General features: G+C 40.9%; 1 protein-coding gene across 1 annotated transcript in view; it reads right to left on the bottom strand.

The window, feature by feature from the left end:
- LOC147030578 (uncharacterized) overlaps positions 1-20,000 on the bottom strand; it is a 263,534-nt gene that overhangs the window by 144,553 nt on the left and 98,981 nt on the right. Inside the window, 5 exon segments of the mRNA XM_085872191.1 lie at positions 7,362-7,481; positions 9,766-9,861; positions 9,982-10,537; positions 10,674-10,778; positions 16,214-16,270. Of these exon segments, the coding sequence (XP_085728317.1) occupies positions 7,362-7,481; positions 9,766-9,861; positions 9,982-10,537; positions 10,674-10,778; positions 16,214-16,270 (934 nt within the window).

The following is a 20,000-nucleotide window of genomic DNA, read 5'->3' as shown; positions in this document are numbered from 1 at the left end:
ACATTGCACGGGCGTTTCTGGGTGCATAGTTGTATCGACGACAATTGGTAATCGCTTGCCAAGCCAGGTGTTCCGTTGGAGTGCTTAAGCCACTTACTGAGCTAAACAGTACAGTTCGTGTCCTGATCGGGATGCACAGTCGACAGTTACTACAAGGTTTAGGTATGTATACAGCATACACGGACGTGGTACATATGGGTAGATTTGGATTTGTCCGGACTCTCTGTGGGTGTGTGGACATGCCATGCCTGTGACGGGTGCCGTGGTGGCAAAGCTTCATCCAGTATCTTATGGAGGTTTTTTTTCAGGTTTTCCTTTGTCCTCACGCCTGTCTCTAAAGATTTTGGTTCTTGGATTTGTATGTTTCTCTTTGTGAGTTTCAAAGCAAAATATATTTGATAACGTCTGATTTCTGAGCTGTTTGCAGTGTTAACAGGTTTTCAAAATTACCGAGTCAATTTTTTTCCACCTGTAACACGCAGCTGCTTATAAAGAAAAATGTTTGTGATGATGTCCTTGAAACATCGATATCAATGAAATGTCGTTTTTTGGTGAAAGCTACTCAAGGTTTCTGGGTTGTATACAGTCCGTACTGGAGTCGGTAATCAAACCGAGGGTGCACTGCTTGCTTGAATTGCCAATATCGGCCAATCACATGTGTGTGAGATCTCCACGTGTGGTGGGTGGGTGTCGGGAGGTGAAACAGATACCGATCAGGTGTGTGTGTGTGTGTGTGTGTGTGTTCACATATGTGGGGGTTGCTGCTGTTTTCTGCTATCTCCACATGTAGGTGGGATTCAGCAGGAGGGGAGACCTACCAGGTCTCACAGTGTGTGTGTGTCATTGATTAGTATCAACATATGCGGTTTTCAAAATGTGGAATGGAGTCCTCCCAGCGTAGGCTCAAAGCATCCACCTTCATTTCAGTGAGGGGTCATGATTCATGGACCAAGCTGTGAAGTTTTCTGTTCTCAAAGTTTTATGCCGAGGGCTCTTTTCAGGATCGTCGCTAAGCCCCTGACAGCTTCCAACTGTAGTTTTTTCGTTATAATATTCCCAGGGATGGTTTTAGCTCACCTGTAAAGTAGTTCCGGGAAGCTTATGGGATGGCGCGTCATCTGTCCACAAATACTTGCAACTTCTTCTCAGAAACTACACATACGATTTCAATGTAATTTGACCTTACAATTTGACAAAAAATATAGAACTGACAATTTGACAATGAAGTGAATGAACAAACAGGAAAAGAGGGGAGGAAACAAAGTAGCAAATGAAGAGGTTGGGTTAGGAAGGTTAATGGAGGTAAGAAAGATCACGGGTCAGAATTGAAAATTCTGCTGCTCGAAGCTCTGGAGGAAAGAGAGTGAGACAAACAGCCTCTGGAAGATGGTTCTATAGACCGCGGATGCAAGTAATGAAAGAGTTGAGGTGCGGTCAGCCTGGATTTTGGAAGTTTAACCAAGAGGGTTACTGGAAGAACACGCGCATCTTGGAGTTGCTGGGCAGGGTCAGAAAACTGAGAGAGCAAAAGGAGCAAAAAAACACCTCTGCTTGATAAAGTTAGCTTTTGCAAATGCAGTGTGACATCATACTTCGATGACATGTTACTCATATTACTGCAAGAACCAGCCATCACTGCCACCATGATCCTCATACACCTAAATGGAAACACAAATATACTTCGTCTTGCCAATAGGTATATGCAGACAGGTATTTAAAATTTTTAAATATAATTATTATCTATCTATAATTCCAGCAATGTCTGTGTGTGTGTGACCGCTGTTTCTCGACAACCTCTGGTCCGATCTAATTGAAACTTGCCAGGTATATTGCTGGGGACCTGAGGATGTGCCTTTTCAAGGTTTGATATTAATCGGACAAGTGATTCCCAAGTGATGGCCACTTATTTACCAACCAATGGCAAGACACGTTGTTGCGTGGGCGTGGCCGATGGGGGAAGGGAAGCACTGCCACGTTCCCCATTACGGGTTACAACGTACGGGCTTCCGAGAGTGATGACTTCGTGTATTCTAATAATTTCTCGATTTCTTATGCGTATTTATAGATAAACACAATGGCGCAAGTTATGATCGTTTTCATATTAGACAGTGTATAAATTTCGGGAACATCAGAGTGCTGGTATGCTCCGAACCAGGAAGTAAATTTTTTCTCTCTTCTCTTCTCTTTTTGTTTTTCCTTGCCACGACATTGCGAAAAAGTAAAATAAGTTGGCGCTAATTGAATAATTGGGTATTAAAAATAAATTGTGAATAATCGTAACTGCGAATAATATCGAACTTCCGGGTCATGCACGTACGGGCACGCGAGAGCGAAGAAACGGCCTGTGTGGTTTATTTATTTATTTTTTGCGGGCACGTACTAGTTTTTTACAATGATCTAAGGTTCATAGCGGAGTTTTTACATACATCACACAAGCACAAGTAGTCATCAGTGTACTTTATTGTGAATCACTTGGACATTAGTAGACAATGAAAAATACCTCTAGTACAGGCAGGATTGAACCTGGGTTCTGACAATCAAGAGCCAATGGTTCAGATAATGCTACAAAAAAGCCAACCCCAAAAATATGCGATCGAGCACAGCAAATGGTCAATACACCAAACCAATACACACTATCTCAAATCTACAAAAGCCTACAGGCACATAACCAATTTGTATGTGATTGGTCATTGAACAAATGTTTATAATGAAGGTGGTGGTACGTATTGACTTCTGTGGTGCAACAATGCTCAAAACCAAGTTGTTTTGAGGAAACCAACAAAAGGTTTCTGCCAGACTACATTGGTTGTTTGAGTTTGTATTTAAAAGAGGTCCACCGTCGATGTTTCAAAACACCACCTGGTGATGCATGCCAATACTTTGACAATGAGAAATGAGGGGCAATAAAAAAAGTTCTGAGTAAGAACAAGATACAATAATCAAAGACATGCAAACTCGATGTATTTCTGCATTTGAGCTTCAAACTGTCTATATGCCAATAAAATAGAAGTTGAAAGATTGCTTCAGACACCTTTTGGTGATCAGGTCAATTCCTCATCGTGAGGTAATCAGTGGCCTCACAGGTGGGACTTCAAATGACGAAACAGATACTGCATTAGTCACTGCGGGCTGGACTAGAGTTATACGGAGGGTGACTAACTGTTCCAAGTCACAGTCATGATTAACAAGCTTCAATTCAAACTTCACGCACAGGAATGTCATCGTGAAGGAGAAGCATAACTTTGATCTACCGTCCTGAGGGGTTTGTTGTCTCCCACATTTTTTGCACAAGGATAGCATAATATTCGAATGTAACTGATGTGGGGCGTACAATCAATCAAACCAGATTCTGTGATGGAATGGTGAGAGTGTCCGCTCCGTGTCTGGGAGGTTGGCAGTTCAAACCCTGGCCGAGTCATACCAAAGACTTTAAAAATGGTTTGTACTGCTGCCTTGCTTGACGCTCAGCATTTAAAAGGATAGACCACAGATAAACAATGCTGGAAAGGCAATGAGAAATCACATTGTATAATCCTTGCAAGAAACTGATTCGGCAGCACCAGCGCAATGTAGAGTATGGTACATCAAAATCAAATCAAAATTACAAGGAATTTATGCACAGGAGGAGGCCATTCGGCCCATTATGCCTCCGCCACACCAATACCAGATTTAATAAATCCGTCAATACCCCTTCCCTTTGTGTGTAGCCTTTTGGCTGCAACACTGGTACTCATTTCGCTGACCTCGAAAGGATGACAGGCTGAGTCAACCCCATGGTATCAATTCAGCGGCTAACGGTACTTGAATCCAGGACCCCAGGATCCCAAGCCACCACCCAAACCACGAAGCTAACACCAGGTTTAAATGTTAATAATGATATTATATTTTTTTAAATTGTGGTTAGCAACAGAGGACAGAAATGATCAATCGACAGGATGCCCTTAGCAACACAGAAAAATGAGGCCAAAATATTGCCAGGTTAGGGTTGGGTGGTGGTGATCCCTGATTTTTTTCCACTGTGTGGATTCCAAATTGATTTCAGGATCTGTGTTAAAGCCACTTTCCATCTTCAGGAACCGGATGAACGATAGTCAGATGGCTGGGTGTTGAACAGCGAGCTCAAAACAGGATGCCAGCCATTAACCCTGACCATGAGTGCTGAGGTTTTGGGAGACCAAATTTTTGACACATTGAACAGGGATTCAGGTGAAAACACTGCTTTGAGATATTAGAAGTCGAATGGATATTTTAGCGACGTCAACGTGATGATCCTCAATGATTAATGCCTCAACCTGGTTCACCAAAACAAACAGCTAGGCTCTTCCCATTGCTCCAGAAAGAATTGCACTGTAATATCAGTCAGAAGACATTAAAGAGCAGCAAAAAAGAAAATCTGAGCATTCCTTTTGAATTAGAGAGCAATTAGATGGGCCGCATGCAACCCATGGGTTGAAAACTCCGACAATTGGTGTTTGTAAGGAGGATATTTCAGATTCTAATCTGTCCTCGTCTTGCTCCATTCTTGGCTCATTATTTGGTTTGTACAGAGAAACAAAAGACGATGTCTGCACAAAGACACTGGCCATTGTATGGTGTGACACTATTGTCGTGAAGGTGTTTTGTATAATTTGTAACAGGTATCTCTGCTTTAATCCAGATATATTTGGCAACACACAAGTGAGTTACATTATCTTGCATTAAAACCAGGTGTTGGAATCACCATTTCTTTTTCAATGTAAATTGGGTCAAAAACAAATGAAAGATAAAGCAACCACTGCAAATTTGAATACAATGTAAAAACAAGCAAACACGACCAGGAACAAGATTTCATATTTTACAAGACATGCAAATAGGAATTCTGTACTTCAGCCAAAATAAACAGCAATGCAAAACCCCATAACTTGTCAATGTCCGCCAGTACTGCCTCAGTGTATATTGCTTGCACTGCAAGCAGTACGACCCACCAGTCTCGGCAGATGCTTGAAATATGATAAAGACAGCAAAAAAAATTATTTCATTGAAGGGTTTACATGTTTCAAACACAAAACAACAACATTACCACCACCACCTACACAAAATACGAGCACATTGACAGCAATCTATTTGAACATATTAGCAACTGGCAGAACTGATCGATAATTGTGGTTAGCAGAAATTAATTTCTGAGTGAACAATCAAAATGTATTCCAGAAATTGCAATGAATCGTTTTGGCTGGTGAGCTTATTCTGGTGCTAACACATATGACTTGTACGATTCATGAATTAAAAAGCCAGTTGTGGACATCACTGTATGACAATTCCAGAAGTCTGTGTGTAATGTGTGTGTCAGCATGTATCGCATGTGTGCATGCGCGAGCGGAATATGAGACTTGTTGATGCAATAGTTGACCACTGGTTGGAACGAGTTGAAAACGGGTTGTTGTTACTCAGGGTGTGCATGGGAAGGTTTTTGGTATTAATAAAATTAATAGTTCTTGGAGTTCAGCATGGGTGGAGAACCCTAGTTCTCCTGATGAAAATATGGCAGTGCCACTTCTAGTGGGAGCGAGCATTACAAGCAAACTAAAATACAAGAATTCTGAAGGAATGTTTTTTTTTTCGTTTTCTTTGAAGGAGCGAGGCTCATGGAGATCAAATTAGAACTGAAAGTAGGATAAACATCAAGGGAATTAATGGACAGAAAAAGAGGGGAGGGTGGAGGAGAGGAAACATTGAAACTAGCAAATAATGTGGTTGGGTTAGGAAGCTTAATGGGGTAATAAAGATCATGGATTAGAATTGTGGGTGACAAGAAATGAATGAGGGTGCACTGCTTGCTTGAAGCCCTGAACGGATGCATGAAACAGCCTCTTGAAGGTGGTTCTGTAGACAGGAAAAGTGAGAAATAAAAAAGTGGAGGTGTGCAGTCGGTCTGGATTCTGGAAATTTAAACAGGAGGGGGTTTACTGGGAGCACCCATGCAACCTGGAGTAAACAGGGAGGGCCAGGGAACAGAGGGAGCATAAAGAGTAATATTAAAAAAAAAATGGTAAAAAACAGAGAGAACATCGGCCTGACTGCGATGTTAGAGCAACAGACCCTATGCTTCAGACTCATCATGGGAGATTTCAATAATTTTAAGAGGTTTCAATTCCACAGAATCCGGGACAGCCATGTGATGCTGCGGCGCAAATTGAGGCACGACAAACACCATGAGTAGCTCTGATTTCCCAAGGAAAGACTTGGATTGATGGAGTCAGTGAATGGCTTTGTGGTCGGTGGGTTAGTTTGACAATGCTTCCAGAGGGTCAGGTGAGACAGATACTCCTGGATTGAACTTTGAAAAACATGTTCCATTCATTAGACCAGAATCGAATCATTTCCAGATCAAGAGAGAGATAGAGAGATAGAGAGATAGAGAGATAGAGAGATAGAGAGATAGAGAGATAGAGAGATAGAGAGATAGAGAGATAGAGAGATAGAGAGATAGAGAGATAGAGAGATAGAGAGATAGAGAGATAGAGAGATAGAGAGATAGAGAGATAGAGAGATAGAGAGAGAGAGATAGAGAGAGAGAGAGAGAGATATATATATATATATATATATATATATATATATATATATATATATATATATATATCTATATATATATATATATATCTATATATATATATATCTATATATCTATATATCTATATATATATATATATATATATATATATATATATATATATATATATATATATATATATATATATATATATATATATATATATATATATATATATATATATATATATATATATATATATATATATATATATATATATATATATATATATATATATATATATATATATATATATATATATATATATATATATATATATATATTTATATATATATATATATATATATATATATATATATATATATATATATATATATATATATATGCAGTCTGCCCATCAGAGGGATGGGGGTGCTGCACAATACAATGTGGAGTCATCTGCAAAAAAGGAAGAGGGCTTTCCATTACATCGGAGAGCTCATTTATATAGATGAGGAACAATACACAGGCCAAAACACTCCATTGGGGAACTCCAGCCTCCACTGGTTGAGGGTAGGAAAGAGTTAAATTGATCGCAACAGTTGACTGTGTCAGTGGAGGACGACAAAACTCCAGGAATGAAGGCAGCCTTTAATGCCAAAGGCTAGACAAAACAAATGAAGTGTTGCAATCACAATTGCTCAAAAGCAGTAGCATCAAGAATATCTGTTGGTTTAAATTCCATTCTGCAGCACTCTCTGGGAAAGCTTGGCAAGCAAAGCTGGATGCCAAACTGTTGAATATCTGACATATGCAGGGAAACGGTTCTAACCTCTTGATTGATAATGAGGGCATTCTACCGTAACTGCGAGGAACAGAAGCATGTCCAGAGTTGAGTGACTGGGACAGAGTTGAGTGAAAGATCCAAACTGATGGTCAGAGATCAACCCAGCTGTTGGAAAATAGGAAATATCATTAAAAAATGATGCATTCCATGACTGCTTGTAATTGGAAGCAAGAAAATTGGCCTATCGTTGGTTGAGTGTGTTAATTTATCCTTCTTGTGGACAGGAGTGATGACTTCCATGAAGAGGGGAGGTGGTCAACAGAGGACAGATTTAATCGGGCAGATGGAGGAGTAGCAAGAACGGCAGAGCAGGATTTGAGAACATGACCACTGATGCCATCTGGGCCAATCACCGAAGCAGCGTCAGGGCCAGACAGAAGTTTCCCTGCCTTCTCGGGTGAGGAGAAGAGTCCATTTTACAGTGGGTATGTTTGGAGTAAGATGGGGACAGGTAGGAATGGGTTGGGTATGTGAGATTTGGAGGCAAAGACAGGGTTTAGATATTCTGGCAGAGTATGCAGTAACATAATTTCAGGTGAGGGACAAGATGGTGGGGGAGCATACATTAGAAGCCGACTTGACAGGCAGTACCGTAACTTAGAGGAAGGAGACTGGTTGCAGAATTTGGCATTGATATTTGCAAAATTATTTGGCCCTTGCCCACAGAGTCGCAGTTGGCCATTGCTGCAATGCCATGACTGGTTGTTTTCCAGTCAACACCCAGCCACCTGGCATGGTGACAAGTTGTACAGAGAGTTTTCATCATTGGGTTGATGAGCAATTTTCTCGTCCATAAGGACGGGTTCTTCATGAGTTCACAAATAAAGTTTCAAAAAGCAGGAAGTAGTTATTACAAAGATCCATAACTTGATGGAAAGAATATACTAAAAAAAATGAAGTGTCAAAATAAAAATTGCTCAAAAACAGCAGCATAGAGGATTTCCATTGTTTTGAATATTGTTCTGCATAACTCTCTGGGAAAGGAATTCTGAAAGAACATTAAAGCACAACAAATGGAACATTTAAGATTGCTCAAAAAAAGTTTTGTTTTCCTTTTAGCAGTCCCTAAACGTGTGTGTTTTGGCAAACAAAAACAAAATAAGAATCAGAAAAACAACAAATCAGCACGTTCACAGCAAGTCACTAAATTGTAAGCTCACTGGGTCATAAGTCTGACGAATTGAAACACCAACGAGGTCACCAACTATTGTCCTAATGCTGTGAACTCATGCCAAAAACAGGAAAATCACAACAGTGAGAAATGGTTCAGTTACACTTGAGCGACGCAGAATTAGATATCTATTTTTATAATAATCTTAAAAGTGATGCTTATTTTTCAGTATTTATTTAGATTTTCATGTGTTTAAGTTTTCAGGATTACGTAATTATTGCAGTGCCAAATACTTCAAGCGTCAATGCAGGGCCATTTAACCACCCATGAAAACCGGAAATGCATATGCTCTTTCTCAACCTTAAACTCCACACACAGACTGTACACTCCAATGCTTCGCCCTCGAGCTGGCTGTTTTTGCAGATATGCAAATACCATCTTTTTACACATTTATGGAACTCCAAAAAGTTTTTAAACCATCATTTTTTACATCCTCTTTCAAAAAATTTCGCTTTTTGAGGGTGGAATTTTTTTCCCATTGGGCTGAGTGTGATCTGATGTAGAAATTTATCAACATTCAACAATAAAGATAGAATCTTGCCAAGCCAAGTAATACTCTATTACAGATGATATTCCTACCACATGGTATTGAAGTCAAATTCCTTTTGCATCACCAATTTGGGAACGATCTTTCAACACCAGGGGCTTCTCCAACACGCTTTTCAAAATGCAGGTGAATTTAGCAGATATCATTTGCACCATCGATTCTGTTCACAATTGCTAATTTGCAGAAATCCTTCCAAGTTATGAAAAATACCACTGATCCTGCCTATTATAAAAGAAAAAGTACAAACTAACAATGTTTTTCAATTGCAGTAAAGGAAGGCATTTGATTTGCAACCAAACATCAAGCCCCTTCAGAGTTGTCCAGTTTATAATCTGTTCTACAAAAGGCTTGAGCAAATATCAAAATGACAGAAGTTTAAACATTGAATATCACTTTTTTGTTTTTTCAGAGCATAACTACAAGCAAAATCAACATTATGCTGACAGGTTGGGTAGGGGAGAATTGAGAAAATGAAAAATCGATAGAGAGAAGGAAAGGAGGTTGAAGCAAACATGAGGGAGGGTTCCATAATATATTGTGTGGATTAACATTAAAGAATGGGGGGAGAACCACCTGTGTACATGCGCACACAAAATAACCAAGCTACTTCAAGAGCAATATGGAAAAGCGATGACATTCTTGGTTTTATGGTAGATTTGGAAAACGGTTACGTGATGTGTTGATCGATGGAAAACCCATAGGAGGGACCAACTGGGACTGTGAGAAGGAAGGCACACGCTGTTGCATAAAGTTGGCCTGAGAGGGAGCTGTTGGCAAAAAAAAAAATTTTAAGGCAGAGAAACGATATGAATATAAACTCAAGACAACACTTTACGACAAATAATTGAGGTTTCCACAGGGACTATCAAATTAAATTGCAAGCCTACCTGTATTACTAAGGAGGCTTGGTGGACGATCGCTGGGGAAGTTGAGCCCCCGATCGCCAGGGAAGCTGAGAGCACGATCACCCTGGAAGCCCAGAGCACGGTCGCCCGGGAAGCCGAGAGCGCGGTCATTCGGGAAGCCGAGAGTGCGATCGCCAGTGAAACCAAGAGCACGATCGTCGGGGAAGCTGACAGCGCGATCGCCAAGAAAGTTAACACGATCACCAGGGAATTTGAGAGCACGATCACCGGGGAATTTTGGAGCACGATCGCCAGGGAATTTGAGAGGGCGATCACTGGGGTATTTTAGAGGGCGATCGCCAGGGAAGTTAGGAGGGCGATCGCCGGGAAAGTTAGGAGGGCGATCACCAGAGAAGTTAGGAGGGCGATCACCGGGGAAATCAGTAGGACGATCGCCAGGGAAGTCAGAAGGGCGATCACCGGGGAAGTCAGAAGGGCGATCGCCGGGGAAGCTCGGAGGACTATCACCAGGAAAGTTAAGAGGGCGATCACTGGAAAAGTTTGAAGGACGATCTCGTCCCTTGTCACTGTTATCCAACTGTAGGGTGGGGAAAAGGGTTGGGAGGAACGGTGGGGTTGGGGGGAGCACAGCAAGAACCAGTAAATTGCTTACCCCCACTGACACAAAATCAGAATATGCAAAATATCACATTAAGTGGAGCATCTATTCTTACATCTGCAGAAATATTGAGACGATAATCCATCAAAGCCTGGGTGAGGAACTTGGACGAACGGAGTGCCAGGCGTGCTTCCTCCTCATTGGTGATCCTAAATGACATCTTCAAAAAAAATTATGAGAATAAGTCAAATGTTGTAAATAAAATTACATTCTACAAGGGAGAAAATTTTATGCAGGATGTTTATAAAGTGTTTGAGCAAATTTAAACTTTAACACGTCTGAAGACGACGATGGTTCACGAGTGGTATTTGACGATGTAGATTGTTTCAGAAGTCAAGGATGAAACAATGTGATAATGTTTGACCAAGTTATAAAAATTATCAACATGATGTGGTACGAGTGACAGGTTATTAGCTGCAAAATGTCGAAAACCCGGTTTCGTTCAACAACTTGAAAAATTTGACCTTTGCATAACCTTTAAAGGTCACAAAACAATGTTGTGGACATTAAAATAAGGAAACAGGATACGTGCTATAGCTTAATGGAGTTAGCTCTGTGGGGCTATGCAGGTGCCATTGGGCTAACCAAATACCGAAACCTCTGCCAGATTTGACAAACCCCTCGGAGAATAAATTTTTTATGTCAAAATCGCAATTTTCTAAGTTTGTGACCTTGTGACCTTGACCTTGGGACGAAAATGAAAAATCGAGCTCTGTGGGGTTATGCAGGTGCATAACCAAATACCAAAACCCGTCAGATTCGACAAAAACCCGAGGAGAAGATGCAAATTGAAATCGGCTACCCCCTAAAAACACGTTTTTTGGGCGTGGCTCCGCCCATTACACCCATTTTCAGGAAAACACAACAAGATCATGACATAAACCTCCAACCAAAATTTCATCAGGATCGGATCAAAACCCACGGAGCTGTGCTCGGGACAGACAGACAGACAGACAGACAAACAACAATAACGAATATAGTGGTCACTTATATTTTTTCGTGAAAATATTTTTTCGTGAACCAACATATTTTTCCATGAAAATATTTTTTCATGAACCAATAACTTTGGATGTACACATGACAGAAGCAAACTGTAAATGGATTATGAAAGCATAGTTCATAACAGTTTTACGCAATACAATGCAAAGTTTTCAGCTTCAACATTACCACTATTTTTCATTATCAATCGTTAAATATGATTTTCAAACTCGTTGAAAACATTCTCCAACTGCTGCTGAGTGATTTAATGAACTGCATTTGTGATCCGAGCCCAAAGTTAATCCAAAGAAAGTGGTTTTGATTAGTTTTAAAAATAACCTCATAAAATGTAGTTCACTGGGTCAAGCAAACCATGTGGCCAAGCAATTGGTCCATGACTTCTGATCCACTTGTCTGGGAAGACGCAATTCAAGAACCATCGTACATTTGGAGCAGTGGCAGGGAACAGAGTCTTGAATGGAAGAAGGTGCTATCACAAATATTTTGACGTCGTAGTTCAAGTATAAAGAAATTCAACAATGTTGCAAAGGAACGTTCAGCATTGACTGATGCTTCATCACAAAAGAAAGGACCAATGATGTGTGACCTCTTGAGTGCACACCAGACTGATTTTTGGTGATATTCTTTCATGTTGCCAGACTTCCTGAGTCTGTCCTCCAAATGCAGCAATTATGGCAGTTGAGTTTGCCACCGACATCAAATGTTGCATCAGAAAATGTCAACGCATCAACAAACCTAAGAAAATTGAGGATTTTACCTGTTCACAGAACTTGAACCATGCACGGTATTCTTTCTATAACATTGAACCACCTGAAACGCGTATGTTCCTGTTCCTGCAATTTCACTGAGAATTTTGTGCACTGTTGATTGCGAGATGTTTAGTTCACCGGATGCATGTCACGACTTTTGTGGTAACCTTCAAATGCTCACTGCACGACAGCCAGAGTCTCCTCGCTGATTTGAGGCCTCCTGGATCATCCATTGTTTATTTAAAGTTTTCATCCAATTGCTGAGTTCCTATGTGGGTGCATTTTTCCTGTAATAAGCAGTGACTTTTCTTCTCAGAGTTAAAATGTGTTTCAAAAGTCACAGCACACTGAACAAAATACTTGTGTTTCATGTGTTTGTTAATTTTAAAACAAATATGTATGATTCTTTACTTGCAGGCATCATTGACCTCAAGTTAGATCCCCACAAGCTGAGACAGCTGAAGTGAACTTCTGCTGGCCGGATGTTAATGGTTTATCCTTGAGGAAACCCAAAAAGAATGGTCAACATTCGAAGAAAGAGTGTTTTTGGAACAGCATGTTTTTCGCTATAATAGGAGTACAGTAATCCCCCGTTTCTCGTGGGGGTTACGTTCCAAACCTCCCCGCGCCAAGTGAAAATCCGCGATGAATGGACGCCTCCCCCAAAAAATCGACTCGTCGGTTTGGCAGTGATTGGGTTTGAGGTGCCGGAGATCGACTCGTCTGTTCTGGTCAGTTTGGCAGTGATTGGGTTTGAGGTGCTGGAGATTGACTCGTCTAGTCTGGTCGGTTTGGCAGTGATTGGGTTTGAGGTGCTGGAGATCGACTCGTCTGGTCTGGTCGGTTTGGCAGTGATTGGGTTTGAGGTGCCGGAGGTCGACTCGTCTGATCTGGTCGGTTTTGACGTGCTGGGTACGAGTAGTGCTCGTCCAACGGCGGCAAACCTTTTTCCTTCCCGAAGCATATATCGAGCACTTTAACCTTCTCCTGGAGTGTCAGGACCTTCCTCTGGCACTTCGGTTCCTTGCCAGAAGCCTTAGAAGGTGCAGGGCGTTTGGGCGGCATCGTAGGGCTTGGAGAAAAAAACGTAGAAAATATTTGTAGTTCACAAGCGAAACTTTGTCTCGTGCATTGTGTGACTGGTCGAGCACCACGCGTTATAATTTATTGCTTAAATAATTTATATTTTATATATTATTACCGCGATGTACCGGGGGAATCCGCAGAAAAAAATAGTTACGTTCCAAGGGAAAACCCGCGATGAACCAGGGACGCGATAGGTGAACCGCAATAAAGCGGGGGTTGACTGTACACTGCTGAGGTGCAGGATTTGTTTTCAGGAAATTCAGCAAAGGACGACTCCCTTTATCGAAATTGTGTAAAAGCATTGATTGAAAAGTTTTGGGAAACTAGTAGCGTTGCAGACAAGTCTCGAAGTGGTCGGTCGGTCGAAGGTTGTGGCAGATGACGTGTTCCAGGATATTGGCAACAGTTTGCAAAAATGTCCAAGGAAAAAATCACTCAGACACTTGTCGCAACATATAGGTGTCTCACTAACCTCGACATACAGAGCTGTACGGATCCACATTTACCACACACCTGTAATGATCTCACTAGCCCCAACCTGACCACCAAGTTTCATCCAAATCCGTAAACAACTTTTTGAGATGTCGTGCCATGTATTAGTTTCGCGCCCAATCTCACAATGGTGAAAAATAACTGAAAAAAAAATTATCGGATCCAGATCTGGAATCCGATCTTCATCAAAATTGAATCAATTCTTCCTTATCACACACCCAAACTGCCAACCAAATTTCATCCGGATTCATCCACAACTTTTTGAGATATCCTGTACACAGACAGAAAGGGGTGAAAACATAACCTCCTTCACCTTCGGTGGCAGATGTTAAAAAAAAAAGAAAAGAAGGGGGGATCAGGTTTTAGACTGCAACATCTTTATGGATGTGGCATGGTTCCACATATCTGGCTTTTATGAATAGCCAGAATACCAGGATTTGGGCCACAGAGAATCCCCATGCAATGTATGAAAAACCATTGCATGAACAAAACTAGAGGGGGAGCACTCGGTGGAGTGCAAAACCTCCGCCACCAATACTGCTCGGTCACTCAAGTGAACCTGATATCCTATTCATTCAATTTGACGTCAACAGTGCTCACAGAGTTATAGTTTGCAACTTTCCCTTTTACTTTTAACTTTTACATACTCAATTCATTCATCATAAGTAGATTCCTTGAGACAGAAATTGATTTTACGTGGGGTATATCCACCTGAAGTTTCAAAATCAGCCGCAATTATAATTTTGGCATGTTTTTTTGTTGGAAATCACTTATAACATGTAGAAATGCAAAAAAAAAAAAATAATCGAAATTTTGTTGAAAAAAAAGTTGCAAAAATTTTTTTATTCTCAAACAATTTTTTTGGGGGGGTTGAGGGTTGGAAATCACTGAAAAAATTTAGAAATGCAAAAAAAAAAAATTCAATTTTTTTTCAAAATGGCCGCTGTTAGGGTTAGTCCAAAATCTAATGGCATGATCCTTGGACCATACCTAATCCCCCCACCAAGTTTCGTCGAAATCCGTCGAGGAGTTTTTCCGTAATACTGTTCACAAATAAACAAACAAACAAACAAACAAACAGAAAGGGGGTGAAAACAGTATCCTCCGATCTTCGATGGCAGAGGTTAATAAATAAATAAATAAATAAATCTGTGTTTTGGTGTGCCCTCCTGATTTAACCCCTCCAAACTTTTATCTGTGGAGAAAGCTCAAAAACACTGTCCATGCAAACAATCCCCATAAGATAGAAGTGCTGAAGGTGAACATTTCAGAGGCTATCCATGCCATCCAGGCTGAAGAACTAACAGTGAGTGTTTCAAAACACATGTGGGGACGTGAGACCAACTTTGCCGACAAATGAATGGGTCGCACTTTAGCAATTGCTATAAATTTGCTGCAACTGTTCAATGATTTTCAAAATCAAATCTTCTGTTATCTCTGATATGTCTTTGTTGTATTTCACAATTAATACTTTCTCTGAAAGACCTACATTTTGCACAAGAGGTGTTGGGGTTCCACTGCACCATTTCCTTTGAAACACCCTGGACCTTTGGACTTTTATAATGCTAGCCAAAACACAGTTAATCTTTGGTTTTATTGTCACAATTTTCAGTTTCAACATCTGAAATGAAATGGAAAAAATGTCAACACACGATCAACAAAACTTTAAGAATGAAACTTTCAGATGCCATTTACAGTTTGTTTGGTTTATCATGTGTACATCACATGTTATTAAAGTTTGAAGTTGCACAAGGATATTGCAAACACTATTGTGGAGCAAAAGCATTTGTTGTATAGTAACAGTAGAAAATTAACCCATCTCATTACAAGTGATTCTATTTTACACTATTTTGTCAGAAGTTAAACATCATGTTGATAGTCTGATAAAACTGGCTTAGTTTGAAAGTCTGGTAAAGAATGGGATCTCGGGATCCATGAATTGATAATCTAATGAGGTATTGGTCACGAAAATAAAACAAGAAAAAAGGTTTGAAGTTCTTTCTGAAAAATAAACTGAAACTGACAGAAGATGCAATAAAAGGAGGGTTAAGGTGATGATGAGTTAGTGAGTATGATTGGACAAGTATGCAAATGCAAGTCAATTTCATGCTTTCAGTAAAGAAAGACTGCTGAACATACAGGGAATAGGGAGTAATAAAACTCGACTCCAATGTCCAAATCATGATTGCCTTTGTGATATACTGTACAGTATACATACAGTCTAAGTGTAGTACTTATACATAGTCTGAAAAAAAATAGTGTGGCTCACCAGATTTTCCAGCAATTCCGCATTGCTTAGTCTTCGACTGAGCTCTGCATCATGACACTAAAAGAATGAGGAATAATGAAGTAAACCAATTGAAAGTTCATGAGGTTCAACAATAAAGTAGGGTCTTGTTAAAAGGAAAAGGATCAGATAAATTTCAATAAAGCAAGAGCAAAAACTTTTTTTTTTAAAACAATTACAACAATATTGGTGAAATTAATATTCCCTTCAAAAATATCTGAATATTACTTAAATCATACATGTGGAGCACATGTTTATGATTATTGAAAAATAAATAAAGAGGCGCAAAGCCACGTAAGCATAATAGCCACGACCTGCTGGACAATTTATCACACTGCAGACACACTCACTGAGAGGTTATGTCAGGTCAGTTATGGGAGCATGCGCCAGAGCAGCGCATCGCTGCGTCCACTTTCCGCCAGTACTCCAGGGGGCTCCGTTTGGCCATCACCCAGGCAGATGCCGATCAAACTGCTGCAAACCACGAGGCATGTGGTCGGCCCATTGGCCTCCTCCACTCATGAGAATTCTCGCTGAGAGAATCTGGTGAGCAGGATCAGCGTCAGGAAAACGAGCCACATGTCCATACAGCTGATGCTCACGGACTATGCAGGTAACAAATCTCATTTGAGTCTCTCATCAACCGCTCGTTGGACACAAAGTCCGACGAGCGATAGCCAAGGATTATCCGAAGACACCTGGTAGCAAAGGAATTAAGTCTCCATCTCAGATCCTTGGTCAGAGTCCAAGTCTCACATCCCTAGAGCAAGACTGGAAGCACCAAGGACCTGAAGACTCGGACTTTCGTCCTCCCACACAGGTACCGGCAGTGCTACTCCCCATTATCCAATGAATCCATGACTCCCCCAGGCCCGACCCAAACGTCTATTGACCTCTGACTCACAGCTAGCAGAGACATGAATATCACTGCCGAGGTAAGTGAATCTCTCCAGGACCTCAACATCCTCACCACAAACAGGCACAGAGATGTTATGGGCTGAGTGCCAATCCAGATTCAATAATTTTCGATTTCAATTTTTTAGATTAAAAAACATCTCTGCTCATGAAAGAATAAACAATCATTAAAAGGAGAAAGATTGAAAAGGGAAGGAAACAGTAACTTGCAAGCAAGAGGGTTGTGTTAAGCATGGAAGATAGCGGGTGACAGAAGATGCACTGTTTGCTTGAACTCCTGGAAGGAAGCACACCATTGAACTATCTCAAGTCAGCAGTTCCATAAATGGAGGAAAAGAGGAAGAACACAGTGGAGGTGTGCAGCAAGCCTGGATTTTGGGGGTCACTTGAATAAAGCTTTTGTTCTGCAAAAGTCATAAAAATAAATAAATAAATAAAATGATGTAAAGAGGCTACTTACCTGTCTGCAATGTTAAAACAGCCCTGTAACCTTGTTTCGGCCTCATCATGGGAGATGCTTAATTGAGATTTCACAGAATCTAGGAAAGGCAAATGTGATGCTGAGGTGCCAGCTCAAGAGAGAGAACATACTCTGTTGAGCTATAGACAAAAGCATTGTGTTGTTGTTTTGTTGTGATTTTTCAAGGAATGAGTTGGAATGACATTTGATGATCAGTCTGTGCCTGGCTTTTGAGGCCAGCTTGGGAGAGGTTATGGCTGAATGTGACGCAAAGAAGTTTGAGAGACTGAACCTTTTCCAGTGGCTGATGATGCAAAGAGATAGATGAGTTCATTTGACGAACCTTCCAGACTGACAGGGAGACTGATTTTCCATTATTGAAAGACATGTTCTATTTGTCAGACCATGACTATCTACTGCTGTTTGTCTGTCAGTGGAATGTGAAACTGTCAGACATTGTGTAGTCATTTGCTCTCCAAAAGGAAAATGATTTTCCTGTGCATTGGAGAGATTGTCCATGGAGATGGAGATGAACAGGACTTGGGCCAAGACACTGCAGTCTCACCTGGGAGGGGAAAGGAGAAGATTGCATTCATAGTAACATGTTGAATACATGAGTGGAGGAAGTCAGAAAGCGAGCTTTGTATGTTGCACTTAATGAGCTAGGAAAGCAAAGTAGGATACCAGCCTGTGTCGAATGTCTGAGATATGAACAGGGAGACTGGCCAGATTTTTTGTTTGAGATTCAGGCCCTCCAACCATTGGTGAAAAAGGAGCAGCAGCATGTCCGGTCAAATGACCGGGACGGAATTAAAAGTGTTGGTCAGAAAAAGGCTATATGTTGTTGTTCGTCTTTCGGCTGCTCCCGTTAGGGGTCGCCACAGCGGATCATCCTTTATGATCCGCATACTGATTTGGCATAGGTTTTACGCCGGATGCCCTTCCTGACGCAACCCTGGTCGCCTCTTACGACACAAGGATAAGGATTGGGTTTCGCCAGGATTCCGGGCTGCCCTACACCCTCTCATAGCGCGGCCCGGCGCAGAGCTCCCGTCCTCAAGCGATCCTCCAACCCAAGCCTCCGAGTAGCCGGATTACAGGCGCACGCCACTACGCCCGGTGTAGAATAAGGCTATATAAGAACAGGAAAGATGTGACATCAGCAGTAAAGATGAATTATTCGATTTTACACAGAATTAGAAATAAGCTTACTGGTCTGGAGTTGAAAGCAATGCTTGTATATATGTGGAATACTTACTCCACAAACATTAAGTGGCTGCAGAGAGAAATGCATAGCCAGTGGTATTTCAGGAGCTAATTGGGGTGAGTGTGGACAGTGAGGAATGGAGTTTTTAAACACAGACAGCAAAACTACCTCTGGGATGGGGGAGGGGCTTGTCAAAAGGAAAGAGAGAATAGCCAGTGGGAGAATAAATAAACAAACAAATAAATAAATAATGAAACAAAATGTGGGAAGAAGCAGTGGTCTGGAGCATGAGGCATTTGGAAAGGAAAGTAAAGGGAGATGAAGAATTTTAAAAGAAGCTTTGAAAATAATCTATAAGTATTTCCTTCTACAAGTAAGAAAAAGGTGACAAAAAGTAATGAGGAAAAGGATAAATAATGAGAAAAGAAAGGAGTCAGAGTGGAATTAGTTGAAGGAATTTGTAGCAGGTTTTTGTGTGAAATAATATTTGTTTTTTAGTTGCTTTTTGAGAAGATTTGAGTTGAATAAGGGTGAAGTATGAATCAAGAAAAGTGAGAAATGGGGAAACTCGAGAGAAGAGATAACGTGTCAGGCCGAAGACTCATGAGCACACAGTATAGCCGAGGCTGGAACAAGCAAGCTCCAAATTGATGCGACTGGACCAAGTACGCACCAATGAGAAAACAGGGGAAAGGACTAACAACACAATGCACAGCACAGTGGACAAACGACAACATTTAGAAAGGACAGACCCAGTCCAGTATTCATTTCTTTGCTGCTCAGCTGCTCATTTCTTTGAAAATTTTGTTATGTTTGTGGGGTAGATGGAGGAACTTCATAGTAAAGGTAGGACTGTATAGAGTAGCATGTTCCATGGATGAGCAGGAGACATCTCAATGTAATTTAAGTAGGGAAACTGTCAGCTTAGGTTGTTGCATGTCAATGCATGGTGGGGTGGTGCAGTGTTAATAAGATAGGGTTTAAGGATAATTTATCACAGTATGTGGTTACCCCCATGACCTTTTCCTACGTTTTTGCATTTACAAGACCGGCGATAAAAAGGAATTACAACCTTAAAACAACAACCACCGAGCCGAACATTCCAAGCAGGCAAAGCCCCGCTTCCAGGAATGATGAGCAAACTATGCCCCTGGGGTGGATGATGGATGGGCATGAGGTCAGAAAGT

The sequence above is a fragment of the Eptatretus burgeri genome, chromosome 3 (genome assembly GCF_056783735.1).
Source record: "Eptatretus burgeri isolate ZD-2024b chromosome 3, Ebu_testis_v1, whole genome shotgun sequence".
Classification (NCBI taxonomy): domain Eukaryota; kingdom Metazoa; phylum Chordata; class Myxini; order Myxiniformes; family Myxinidae; genus Eptatretus; species Eptatretus burgeri.
Note: the sequence above shows the minus strand (reverse complement) of the source record. Positions and strands in the feature narration are given on the sequence as shown.